We start from the raw sequence: 14,880 nt of genomic DNA, 5'->3' as shown, positions 1-14,880 counted from the left end.
GAGGAAAAACAAGGTTTTTTCTGGTACAATGTAAAAGGACAATTATTAAGACAATTTAAAAGCAGTCTAAGGGAGGTAATCCAATCTCATTCATCAACAACAATATTTGATGACCTCATTTACACTGCTTGAAAATTATGTATTAAGAATTGATAACCTTCTTGAGGTGATTAGCTGTCAATTTATTTTTAGAAGTTACTATTTGTTAGCCATGACTACATGCATGATGTCATTTTATATTTTAAGACTTTTATGATGTATTAATTTAAATGCATAACTACAGTGGCAAACTTCATTAGACTATTTTTTCTCATTTCATGTTTCAGAAATTAAAAAGAAAATTTCTTCAAATATTTTTCGTGCTTAATATTCACTGTATAGTGTAATGCACAAAAGCAAAAATAAATGGGATTATTTTTTTTGTGGGGTGGGTGGGTGGGGGTGATAATTCACAATAGCAGAGTGTATTGCACTTTGTGCAATACATTGGATATAATTTCAAATCATATAACCAATTTTTAAGTTGTTTGACTACAGTTTAAGTTAACATGTCTGTGTCTCTATACATCTCGCCTGAAAAGATAATGAAATTTAGTTATGTTTTAATTTGCTAATGACAAAATCAATATTAGTGCCAATGTGAACTATATTCAGAGATCTAATTACAATATTGGTACGATAACCCTAACTTATAAGTTTGTTTAAAGGTTCGATGAGTTAACAAGGATCACATAGTGATTTCCTCGCTTTAAGTACAATATTACCATAAAATTTAGGAAGTGAAATACCATTTTTAATAAGCTTTCTACAGGTGAATACATATACATGTAATTTAGAAGAGTATTAGTTAAAGAGAAAATAAGCTAAAAAATATTGATAGTTTTAGATATCTCATTTTACAAAAATAGAGGAAGAAAAGAACATGAAGAAATCTAGAATCTACTTTTTTTGTGTAAATGAACTTTTATGAGCTTTTTAAAGTGTATTATAATCTGATTGTATGGTGTGCATGTCCTTCTAGCAGGGTTCAGCTGATCTTGACCTGATTTTGAAGGTTAACAGCAGGCTAACAGGTAATTAAATGTTAAGTTTTAATTATTTAATTATTAAATTGATTTCTCAGATTCTTCAAGCAGAAGGTTAACTAAAGTTGGTGTATCATGGGATGATAGAAATGTACAATATGTTCATTTGGCGTGGTTCAGGTGACACTGGGGATAACATCTTTATATTTAAGACATCTAACATCATTTCAATGGTGATCAGTGATGCAGTCAAGACATTTCGTACATGAGCACTCTAGATCTTGTTACATTTATTTCGATAGATTTAATGATGGAAAACAATGATTTTTGTCGAGCCTTCGACTTTAGTCGAAAAAGCGAGACTAAGCGATCCTACTTTCCGTCGGCGTCGTCAGCGGCGGCGTCCACAAATATTCACTCTGTGGTTAAAGTTTTTGAAATTTTAATAACTTTCTTAAACTATACTGGATTTCTACCAAACTTGGACAGAAGCTTGTTTATGATCATAAGATAGTATCCAGAAGTAAATTTTGTAAAAATAAAATTCCATTTTTTCCGTATTTTACTTATAAATGGACTTAGTTTTTTCTGCGGGGAAACATTACATTCACTCTGTGGTTAAACTTTTTAGAATTTTAATAACTTTCTTAAACTATCCTTGGTTTGAACAAAATTTTGACAGAAGCTTGTTTATGATCATAAAATAGTATCCAGAAGTAAATATTGTAAAAAGATAACTCCATTTTTTCTGTATTTTACTTTTAAATATGGACTTAGATTTTCTTCCAGTTAACATTACATACAGTCGGCAGTTTAAGTTTTCAAAACATTAATAAGATTCATTAACTATCCTAGATTTTTACCAAACTTGGACAGAAGCTTCTTACAATCAAAAGATTGTATCAAGAGGAATTTTTTTATTGATTTTTTTCCTCATTTTTTGTTGAGCCTGCAATTTACAGCAAAAGTAGGCGAGACACTGGGTTCCGCGGAACCCTTACAAATTTTTACTTATATTGGATACTATGAATATGTGGCAAATTGTATATGTTTGAGAATGTGCTTTTCAAAGTACATGTAATATTTTAGTTTTTCATTTTTATTAAAATATAGATCCTGTGTAAAATTGCAAACTTTGCTTTCAAGAATCTGACAATATTTTGAATTGCTTTCTTTTCTGGTAATTATTATCAGCCAATAGAAATTCAGCTTGCAAATTAACAGTGGCGGATCCAGGAATTTTCATAAGAGGGGGCCTCAAAAGGGCAGGGGGGTGGGGGCAGGCTCCTTGAAAAACAGTCTTAATCCGCCTCTGATTATGAATGTGTATGTAATAACTGTATTCTGTATAATTCATCTGACTATTAACATGATTAAGGAACAGAGAAATCTGAAAGTATAAAAAGAAGATGTAGTATAATTGCCAATGAGACAACTATCCTCAACAGCCTAAATGACACATTTTAAAACATCTATAAGTCACCATGCAGCCTTCATTAATGAGTAAAGCCCATACTGGTTACTATAGTCAGCTATAAAAGGCTCCGAAAAACAAAGATCACAAATGAAATGTAGTCTGTAAAACAATTCAAACTTTAAAACTAATGACCTAGTATTTACTAAAAAATTAACAAGAAAAACATAAGTAACACATGATAAAGAAGACGACAACCACTGAATTACAGGGTTAATTAAAGACCTTTATTATAGAAAGTCCAACATGTAGTACGGAACATTATAAGATTTTTGAAAGCAAGCTTGGACACAGAATTTGTTTTTTAATCAGGTTATTGTAAATATTTTTAGTTGATGGACACACACTATGACTTTTAGACTTCATGATTACCTTTGTTTTGTGATATTCATACTTACTGTTGGAAAACTGCAAGGTTTGTATTTTGTTTATAAGATAACTAGTTCATTGATTTAAAATCCCTGCATTATAAATCAATTATCATCACCAAGGTTAACATAAATTTTGGCTTTGTAATGGTTGTTACTTATTCTTTTAGTTTGAGACTTAAAATTGTAACTTAAAAGTAGTGAATCTCAGAGGTGCTCCTACTCTCAGGAGAAATATATATACTTAGCCGGAAGTGAGATCTTGCAATTCGGGGCTTCCTGTTCTAACCCATGGTCTATGTCTGACGTGTGTTACACAGCTCCTACAAGAAGTCTAGATATTATAGAAGCCACGCTAATCTGACAGTTATTGTTGGTAAGTTATTAGCAAGCCCACACAAACACTTCACTGGTGTCAGATGTAAAAGTAACTGACACAAGTGGAAAATAGTCTTTTCAACGCGAAACGTGTCGTGTTGAAATTTTGATTTTCGCGGGTCAAATTTGTCAATTGAACCGTGTTATCCCTGTGAATTAAACATTCACGCATTATTTCCACACCATTACCAATAAAACTTTGAACCATTGAATTGAATATACTCACTTCACTTGAATAAAGGTGAAAACAAATAAAATATAAACGGTATGAACTGAATTTCAGTTTGTAACACGAAAGGGAGACAATTATAAAAACAAAAACCAGTTGTTACACCAAAAGGGAGACAATTATAAAAACAAACAAAAAGTTGTTACACGAAAAGAGACAATTGTAAAAACGAAACCAGTTTTTACACGAAAAGGGAGACAATTGTAAAAAACAAAACCTGTTATTACACGAAAAGGGAGACAATAATAAAAAGATTGAAATTGTCTTTTGGCAAATTTTTATTTAATCTGAGTCAGTAGTACTGGCCAATTATCAAAATTCAAAAATATATAATTATTGAGACAGTAGTGCTGTCCTAATGTTTGTTGTTTGTTTAATTTAAACTAATAAAAGATATTAGAAATAGACATAATTGAGCAATTTGCAGATACTATTACAGTGTGTATATTTTTCTTTGGGGTATATAATAAAAGTATACCACATATTATATTCAGTTTGTGTGATATACATGTTTGTAATTGAATATATATTACAAAGCAAGAAAGATAATGGTTTGATGCTATATATATATTCAGAATAGTTATATTAGTCTAATTGTGTACATTGAAATAAAAAAAAAAAATAAAAAAAATACACACATACTTCATTTGTTGTACTTGGGTGTTATATTTATCTGTGTTGTGTTTTTTGGTGTTATTTTTGCTGTAATTGTCTTCATTCTCTCTATATATATATATTTATGATTAATCATATTGATTAAAGTAAATTTTTTATTTTTGTATTTTTGATTGAGCATACTTGAGACAAAACATAATAGCATTAGAAGATAAACTGAAATCTTAATAGAAAAAAAAAATAAAAAATAAAAAAGTGAAACTAAATTACATGATCGTGTCAGCGGTGCTGGCCGTGTTAAAATTAATTGAGGTGTATTGAGTGAGTCAGCTGTGCTGGCTGTAATTAAAACATTTTTTTTTTTTTTTTTCTGCCTATGTAAATATAGTTGTGAAATTGGTGAACAGTTGCAGTGAATATACAAATTAGTTATAATTGTATTTAATATTGTCTTAAAAATTATTTAGTATAGAAGTAATTATTGTGTATTAAATAAAAGTGAAGATGTCGACAATTAACATCAATACTGCAACAAAAGAAGAGTTAATGGGAATTAGAGACATAGGGGAGGCCAGAGCCAATTTAATTATAAAAGCAAGAAAAATTAAAGGCACCTTGACATTAGAAAATCTAAAGATGATAGAAGGTGTACCAAACACGATTTGGGACCCATTGATAAGGAATGGCACAGTTGAAGTTAGTCCAGAGGAAGAAACTCCAGAAAAGCAACCAACAGCACAAGGCGACACTTCTGCATTAATAGAACAGTATAAGACAAAGTTGTTAATTGCAGAACAAGACAAAGTTCATTCAAAGAGGGATTATACAAAACAACTTTATTTGGCAGCAGCATTGAATTTAACTATCGTCATACACTCAAGAGGAAAACCATCACTACATGAACATGTTTTGGCCATTCTAAGTGAAATATGCAAACCAGACCAATTAATTCATTGGCATTGTTTCACTTGTTCCACTCAACTGTACTCAGCAGCCGTCAGTCAGTTCTCTAACATTGTTTTTGGCATAACTCCATTTATTTTGAAGGATCGATACTCAAATATTGTAGAAATTGTGAAAACTTTTGGCATTACACGTTTAGTTTTGGAATCAGATGCTCCATATATTCCACTTCATTCTCACACCATTGGAAATCCTTACTCCGTTCATGCAGTAGCACTTAAAATATCTGAACTTTTACAACAACCCATTGAAGATGTTTTCAAAATTACTACCGAAAATTCAAAGAAAATCTATAAATTACAGTGATATATAAATACTTGTGACTTCTTATATATATATGTACATATTTTTTTTATGTGGACTTATAGCAATATTACTTCTTTAAAAGGATTTAAAGAATGTGTAAATGATGGATATTTATGTGTATATATGTAATAAAATTCCTTGGTGGAAGGAATGAGATAGGAGGATGAAGAATCAGGAGTAATTTGTGTTATGCGGAATTCTAGTGTGCGACAGCTGTGCTGTCCATCTAGATTTTGTGTAAGGATAGGAGGATGAAGAATCAGGAGTAATTTATGCTATGCGGAATTCTAGTGTGCGACAGCTGTGCTGTTCACCTAGGATTTTGTGTAAGGATAGGATGATCAAGAATAGGAGTAATTCATATTATGCAGAATTCTAGTGTGCGACAGCTGTGCTGTTCACCTAAAGTTTTGTGTAAGGAAGGAGATCGGAATGGTGAAGGAACGTTCACAGCCACACCTGTCGTTCCTACAAGTCATTAACATTTAATAACATTGAATTATAATTTTAATATGTGGAAATTCGCAATAACGTGTTATGTATATCAAGACATGGATAAAAATGAAAATTCTGTGGATAGGAACATTACTGCAATTGCCTTCAAAATTCCGAGAATGGTCAATAAAAAGAATATGACAGGGAGGAGTGTAGTGAATCTCAGAGGTGCTCCTACTCTCAGGAGAAATATATATACTTAGCCGGAAGTGAGATCTTGCAATTCGGGGCTTCCTGTTCTAACCCATGGTCTATGTCTGACGTGTGTTACACAGCTCCTACAAGAAGTCTAGATATTATAGAAGCCACGCTAATCTGACAGTTATTGTTGGTAAGTTATTAGCAAGCCCACACAAACACTTCACTAAAATAACTGACTTCTTATTCAGTAATATCAAAATGTTATTCTTCAACTGCCCATTATGATAATCCTCTAGTTTGCAAATGTAAGGTTTACAAATAAACCTTCTTGACTGATCACTGATCTATCTGTATTATATTTTAACAGGTATATCACAGGTACCAGTGATAGAGGGTGTTGTTACATCCCAAGATGGCCGACAGGAAGTTCATGGCTATGAGGGTAGAAGTTTAACTGTAACATGTACATCTGAGCTGGATAAATTAACATTGATGTATAATAATACCTTCTACAATGAAACAACGCTGAATAATGGAAGTTACTCAGTAAACTTCACAATCATGGCTGTGCGAGGGGATGACGGACAGAACATTACTTGTCAGTCAGTTAACTCAACAGATGGAGGAGAGTATGAGTCCTGGGCTGTCATATATTTGAGTTGTAGGTAGATCATATTTAAAAATCATTTTGATAAACATATTTAGTTCTCTAGTCAGTGGGGGATCCAGGGGATGGATGTGGTACCTGGGGTTTGAACCTTTGGTTTATGATCAATGCTTTTGTATATATATATTGTGACATTTAGTTAGACACCCTTCTTTATCCTGGGTTGGAACCCCACTGTTGAAACTAGCTGGATAAACCCTGCTAGCTTAAAAGAACCAACATACATGGAATGATTCTTTTATGACCCCAAACATTAAAGAGCACTAAAAGTTTATGCAAAATTATTTTTTTAGGAAGCCAATTTATTTTATTTTTTTTAATTTTATCTTAGATATTCATGTAATTATAAATCATGTAAATCATTGGGAAGGATATACATTTTTCTTCTGGCAAACAAATTTTTGTTTCAACTTTTAACTTATAAATAAACACAATAAAACTAAGTTCCTGTAGTTAATGCAAATAAATATTTTAAATATAACAGGAATTGCAGAATATTACATTGTAATAGGATTAAATTGCATTAAATTTTTTTATCGCTATTTTGTGCATTTTTCGTTTGATCATTTTTTGTGATAATTTTCATATCATTCTACTCGCTTGAGATGGAATAATTATCACTAGAAACTAAGGAGGCCACGTGGCGTTGCTAACGTAATTGACATGCACATGATGAAATTGACAACGTCGTCATAGGTAAAATAGCGATAAATAGATTATCATTGGTCATCTCAACTCGATTGCTTTTCTCACTTTCGCTGTTCCAGCTCAAGCGAGAAAATCAATCTCGTTGAGATGATCAACGATAATCTATAAGTATATCCTATGCAATCCCTATTTACATGATTTATACAGATAAATAAGTAGACTCATTTTCAATGATTATGTAAACGAATAATCATGCCCAATTCAGACTTTTTTTTATTAACTTCGGTAAACAGAGTAAATGTAAATGTTAAAAATTTAAAACAGTTTTATTCACATATAAAAATTTTCTTCATTTCAAATGTTTATAAGCAATGATAAGATTTATATCTTGAAATTAAACTTTTAGCCAAGAGAGGTTTATTATAGATTTTAAAAGTGCATGGCTGGGTCACATCCCTGTAGTCTAGATTTTATCACCTTTAATACATTATCAACATTACCAATATGCAATATTAAAGTCTCACTTCAGGGTATAAGTCAATCATTGTATTATCAATCAGTTGATCAGCTTGAAATAGGCTGTATATGGTTGATGGAATACACTAATTTCAAATATTTTCATCGTATTTAGTGTTTTTTTTAAAACAATTTCACAATGAGATGCACATAATTTGTTTTTGTGTTTAATATTTTGACAATAATTTCCATTTTATGTTTGTAACATTAGTTTGGCTGATATTTAAAAACGTTGATTTATATATTAAAATATCATTAAATGTCATTTACCTTAAATGAAATAATTATTTATCTGTCAAATTTGTTTTTAGCTCACCTGGCCTGAAGGGCCAAGTGGGCTTTTCTCATCACTTGGCGTTTGTCGTCCGTCGTCATCGTCCACCATCCGTCGTCATTGTTGTCATTGTCATCGTTAACTTTTTACATTTTGAACTTCTACTAGAACACCTGCACTGAATGGAATGAAACCAAACATGGCATGAATGTTCCTTACGAGGTGCTGACCAAGTGTTGTTACTTTGTAGCCAATCAATTATCCAAGATGGCCGCCAGCGGGGAACTTAGTTTAACATAGGACCTTATGGGAAATGCATACAAATGACTTCTTTTAGAGAAACACTGAATGGAATGAAACCAAACATGGCATAAATGTTCCTAATGATGTGCTGACCAAGTGTTGTTACTTTGCAGCCATCCATCATCCAAGATGGCCGCCAGCGGGGGACTTAGTTTACCATAGGACCCTATCGGAAATACATACAAATGTCTTCTTTTAGAGAACCACTGAATTGAATGAAACCAAACATAGCATGAATGTTCCTTATGAGGTGCTCACCAAGTGTTGTTACTTTGCAATCTCCGGCGCAGAGATCACATATCCGTTCCGTTCAATACTTTGTAACACTACACTCAATATGAGGTCATATTAAGTGTAGTATTGCGGAGCACGTAAGGAACGGATATGATCTCTGCGCCGGAGATTGGTTACTTTGTAGCTGATCCATCATCCAAGATGGCTGCCAGCAGGGGACTTAGTTTAACATAGGACCCTATGGGAAATGCATACAAATTACTTCTTTTAGAGAACCACTAAATGGAATGAAACCAAACATGGCATGAATGTTCCTTATGAGGTGCTTACCAAGTGTTGTTACTTTGTAGCTGATCCATCATCCAAGATGGCCGCCAGCAGGGGACTTAGTTTAACATAGGACCCTATGGGAAATGCATACAAATGACTTCTTTTAGAAAACCACTAAATGGAACGAAACCAAACATGGCACGAATGTTCCTTATGAGGTGCTGACCAAGTGTTGTTACTTTGTAGCTGTTTCATCATCCAAGATGGCCGCCAGCGGGGAACCTAGTTTAACATAGGACCCTATTGGAAATGTATACAAATGACTTCTTTTAGAGAACCACTGAATGGAATGAAACCAAACATAGTATGAATGTTCCTTATGAGGTGTTGACCAAGTGTTGTTACATTGTAGCTGATCCAACATCCAAGATGGCCGCCAGTGGGGTGACTTTGTTTAACATATTATCCTATGGGAAATGCAAACAAAAGTCTTCTTCTAGAGAACCACTGAATTGAATGAAATCAAACATAGCATAAATGTTCCTTTCCTAATGAGGTGGTGGCAAAGTGTTGTTACTTTGTAGCCAAATTTTATCAATTTTTGGCTGAGCCTTAGACTTAAGTCGAAAAAGCGAGACATAGGGATCCTACATTCCGTCTGCGTTGACGGCGGCGTCCAAAAATATTCACTCTGTGGTTAAAGTTTTTAAAATTTTAATAACTTTCTTAAAATATCCTGGATGTCTACCAAACTTTGACAGAAGCATGTTTATGATCATAAGATAGTATCCAGGAGTAAAATTTGTAAAAATAAAATTCCTTTTTTTCCGTATTTTACTTATAGAGTGGGGTGCTCATTTTCGCCACATCTTTCCATGTTTTCTACAGTTTATGGTCAGGTCTAAATGTTTTTGAAGTATACTGATATTTCTATATGAAGATAACTTCAAATGCAAAATATTCTTAAGCTTGAAAACGTGTTTATTTGAAAAAAATCATCTGAAAAGTTAGATTAAAGGGTGCTTGAAATTTCCGGATGTTTTGTCAATGGGGGACACAGTCGTTTTAACACATCTATTTAAAACCAAATAACCGCAGCTTTTAACATTTTTTATCAAATCAATTGCATTTTAGATGAATAACAGACATTTCAAAGGTGTAAAGAATTCAAAATTAGGGCATTCAGTCAAATATTTACTTAGAAATACTTCTTTGAAATCATATTTTTTATTCAGGAAATTGTCCGAAAATCGTTGTTCGTTTTTCGGTCATTTTCGGTAGGGGCCGCAATTTTATTTCAGTTTAAAAAAATATCATATTTGTTATTAAAATATAATTTACCGGTACATTTCTTCCATTTCAGCCATCCTTTGAAGTTTTTACACCTCAAAATCCTAATACAGTGAAATTGTGTCCCCGGCGAAAATGAGCACCCCACTCTAAATGGACTTAGTTTTTTTCCAGGAATAATAACATTCACTCTGTGGTTAAAGTTTTTAAAATTTTTATAACTTTCTTAAACTATCATGGAATTGTACGAAACTTAGCCAGAAGCTTGTTTAATTAAATTATGATCAGAAGATACATGTAGTATCCAGAAGTAAATTTTGTAAAAAAAAAATCCATTTTTTCCGTATTTTACTTATAAATAGACTTAGTTTTTTCCGACAGGAAACATAATATTCACTCTGTGGTAAAAGTTTTTAGAATTTTAATAACTTTCTTAAACTATCCTGGAATTGTATGAAACTTGGCCAGAAGCTTGTTTATGATCAGAAGATAGTATCCAGAAGTAAATTTTTTAAAATAAAATTCCGTTTTCCCCGCATTTTCTTATAAATGGACTTAGTTTTTCTTCCAGTTAACATTTCATACAGTCTGCAGTTAAAGTTTTTAAAACATTTTTAAGATTCTTAAACTAGCCTGGATTTTTACCAAACTTGGACAGAAGCTTCTGACAACCCAAAGATAGTATCAAGAGGAATAATTTTATTGATTTTTTTCATCATTTTTGTTGAGTTTGTGATTAACAACAAAAGTTGGCAAGACACTGGGTTCCACAGAACCCTTACAATTTTTTTTATATGATTTCAAAATCCCAAGTAGAGTCAGTTGAGCGATACAGGCTCTTGAGAGACTCTAGTTACTAACCAGTATCTGGGACTTAAAGACCAAGGTTTTCTTTCTGTAAAGTATTCCTTAAATTTTTGTTAGTATTTTTAGTAGAATTCGAAAAGAAGTTTGCAATCTTTGTGTGCTTTCATATTGAAGGCAAAATCTTAATTTCTAGGATCAGTCTCTTTTAATGTCATTTGATATTTAAAAAAAATTATGGGTCATCTCCTTGTAAGTTGTACCTTTGCACAGCTGTATTTTTATTTATGTTCTAATAGAAATGCACTACAAAATAATTGTGGTCTCAGACCTATCAATGGATAAGGAGATGTGATATGATAACCAAGGAGACAACTACCCACCATAGTCAACATGATGTGGTTGGTTGAGTAATTACTGATTGGTTGATAGTAGCAATTGTAAATGACTTATTTGTTCGTGCTTGTTAAATAGTAAAGGGAGATAGATTTGTGGATGGTTAAGTGACGACTGATTATTTGATGGTTGCTTAAGTAATGAATTGTAAACTGGTGGTAGAGTTTAAATTTAAAATTGACTGTTTGATTGGTGGTTGCCCTAGTGACCAATTGACTGTTGTTGGTTTGGATAGTAATGACTGATATGTGGTTGCTTTAGAAATAACTGATTGGTTGATGGTTGCTTTAGAAATAACTGATTGGTTGATGGTTGCTTTAGAAATAACTGATTAATTGGTGGTTGCTTTAGAAATAACTGATTGGTTGATGGTTGCTTTAGAAATAACTGATTAATTCGTGGTTGCTTTAGAAATAACTGATAGACTGGTGGTTTGGATAGTAATGACTGATATGTGGTTGCTTTAGAAATAACTGATTGGTTGATGGTTGCTTTAGAAATAACTGATTAATTCGTGGTTGCTTTAGAAATAACTGATAGACTGGTGGTTTGGATAGTAATGACTGATATGTGGTTGCTTTAGAAATAACTGATTGGTTGATGGTTGCTTCACAAATAACTGATTGGTTGGTGGTTGCTTCACAAATAACTGATTGGTTGGTGGTTGCTTTAGAAATAATTGATTAATTGGTGGTTGCTTTAGAAATAATTGATTAATTGGTGGTTTTATTATAAATAACTGATTGATTGGTAGTTGCCTCACAAATAACTGATTGGTTGGTGATTACTCTAGAAATAATTGATTAATTGTTGGTTGCATTATAAATAAACGATTGATTGTTGACTGCTTAAGAAATAACTGATTGGTTGGTGGATGCTTTATAAATAACTGATAGTGATTGTTGGTTGCTTTAGAAATGACAGATAATTGGTGGTTGCTTAAGAAATAACTGATTGATATGTGGCAGTGATTTAAAATTAACTGATATTGATTGGTGACTACCTTAAAATTAAGTGAAATGGTTGGTGGCTGCATTAGAAACAACTGATATTGATTGGTGGTTGCTTTAGAAATAATTAAATGGTTGGTGGTTGCTTTAGAAAAATCTGAAATTGGTTGGTGGTTGCTTTATAAATAACTAACTGGTTGGTGGTTGCTTTAGAAAAAGCTGATATTTGTTGGTGACTGCTTTAGAAATAAAATTTGTTTGGTGGTTCCATAAGAAATAAATGATTAATTGGTGGTTGCTTTAAAAATAACTGATTGGTTAGTGGTTTCGTTCGAAAAAAGCTGATTAGATGGTGGTTGCTTTAGAAAAAGCTGATATTTGTTGGTGGTTGCTTTAGAGATAACTGATTGGTTGGTGGTTGCTCCAGAAATAACTGATTTATTGGTGGTTGCAAATTGGTTTAGAGATAACTGATTTATTGGTGGTTGGTTTAGAGATAACTGATTGGTTGGTGATTGCTTTATGATGATATTCAAAGACTTTTCAATCTTCTGTACTAAGCAGTAATATATCAGAATGTTAATTGAGAAGTTAAACATTTAGGATTTTATTTCAGATTATTATACTTCACGATAAAAAACCATATTTTGATTGGCTAATACAAGGGTGTTAATTTACTCTATCACATAGCTGAGCTGATGACAATTTTTATAAATGTCACCCTCTCGTCCAGACCAATCAAAAATCGGTAACTTAAAGGACAATGAATTGAACTTACATCAAGTTATTAAATACAATGCTTAAGTTTTACTTTTTGGCTCAGATATTATTAGTTGACTGTCAAAATAGAAAAAAATAAATTATCTTGCCTCACATATTTAGTTTTTTCTAATACCCGTAAAGTTATGTACATGACTTCATAGAAAATACTTTTAAAATAAAATTAATGTTTCAAAGACAATAAAGATAGGACATTCAGTATAATAAATTAAATAACACATAGCTGAGAGGGTGATAGAACAGATTGGTACCCCTTGAAAAAGCATTGTCAACCTTTGTTTCGCCACGGTTGACAATGTTTTCTCTGGGTATAACAATCTGCTCTATCACCCTCTCAGCTATGCATTATTAATATAAAGTCCTTGTCAGATCTTTTTTCAGATGAGGTTTTGTAAGGTTTTAGATGATTTTCAGGTGCAGAGTGTTTTTCATTATATACCGTGGATGAATGGTGTGATTTGTCAAGCTATAAATAATTCATGATAAAATGTATAACAAATACGTTTTCTTTGATGTGTTTATAAGTATATCAACTGTGGTTCTAATATGGAATTCATACTTCTAAATGTCTATTTCTTAAGTTTTGAATGTAATGATCTTGTACCATATTTTTATATTTTTGTATCTTTTTCAGTAAAACCAACTGACTATAGATTAGAAGGTGTATTTACAGTAGAAGAAAATGAAACTGTTACTTACACATGCACGTCCATAGGAAGTCGTCCTGCACCTGAATTGATCCGGCTATGGGTTTATTTCTATAATATTAATGAAACTTTCAATGTTCTGTATGACAACATAACAGATACTTATACAAAATCTGTGGCAGTGAATAGAATGATCGATAGAGGATACAATGGGTTGCCTGTATCTTGTGTAGTAATGACAAATTTCTATAATAAATTTGATATCGAAAGACATTTAGATGTACATTGTAAGTACTATTAACATAACGTTATTGTAATACTATTCTTAAAAAAAAAAAAATGTTAGTCTTTATATTTCTTTTAGTACAGTTATAGTTTTTCATGTAGAGAAAACTTTTGTATTGATTGCAGTTAATGTGTTCTTTATTTTATGCATAGAGATATACCCGGTACATATATCTGGTGGATTCAGGCAGGGATGTGGCGGGTGTGAACCCTCCCTAAAAACGACAGGGGGAAAATAAAGTATATGAAAAGATGACAAAAATTAATTTCCTTGCATTCTGTTTGTTTTACTATTCAAAGTATATAAAACAGTTTAACAGAATCAACTTGATACTTATCAACTGACATATGGTTTATTTACATTCTATAAATGTTATATCATTCAAAGGAAAGTGTCAACTGTGGTGCTGAAAATATTATAGGCTTTAATTTAGCAGCAGATAAAGTAAAAACAATTGTTACATTGTAGTTGCGTTTTTTTAAAGAATTTAGTTATTAAAAAAACCATTACATCAATAACTTACTTTCCCATAAAGTAGGAAAATATGCCGCAAGCATGGTTTGGAGTGTTATTTCATCATGACACAGCCAAGAAAAAAATACAAGTTAGATTCTGTATAAATGAAAGACAAAAGATGCGATCTGCAATGCTACAAATACAATACAGTTATCTCATACTCAGTCAACTTTATTTGCCTAAAAAAAGCTGTCTTCTATAAAATTTTATCCAAAATTATCCTATTAGAAAGAGATAAAACCTGACGATCCTGACATAAACCAAATTCATCTGATAAGGGAAGACAATTTTTTCTTGTAGATAGT

At 32.0% G+C, this 14,880-nt stretch overlaps 1 protein-coding gene across 1 annotated transcript in view; it reads left to right on the top strand.

The window, feature by feature from the left end:
• The first annotated feature begins 2,821 nt into the window (after positions 1-2,821).
• Positions 2,822-14,880, top strand: part of LOC134692206 (uncharacterized) — a 17,201-nt gene continuing 5,142 nt past the window's right edge. Inside the window, exons 1-3 of the mRNA XM_063552655.1 lie at positions 2,822-2,914; positions 6,362-6,655; positions 13,761-14,060. Coding sequence (XP_063408725.1) covers positions 2,848-2,914; positions 6,362-6,655; positions 13,761-14,060 — 661 coding nt within the window. The 5' untranslated portion in view covers positions 2,822-2,847. The remainder of the gene's footprint in view (positions 2,915-6,361; positions 6,656-13,760; positions 14,061-14,880) is intronic.

This window comes from Mytilus trossulus, chromosome 12, assembly GCF_036588685.1.
Source record: "Mytilus trossulus isolate FHL-02 chromosome 12, PNRI_Mtr1.1.1.hap1, whole genome shotgun sequence".
In the NCBI taxonomy this organism is placed as follows: domain Eukaryota; kingdom Metazoa; phylum Mollusca; class Bivalvia; order Mytilida; family Mytilidae; genus Mytilus; species Mytilus trossulus.
This window is presented reverse-complemented; position numbering and strand designations above follow the sequence as displayed.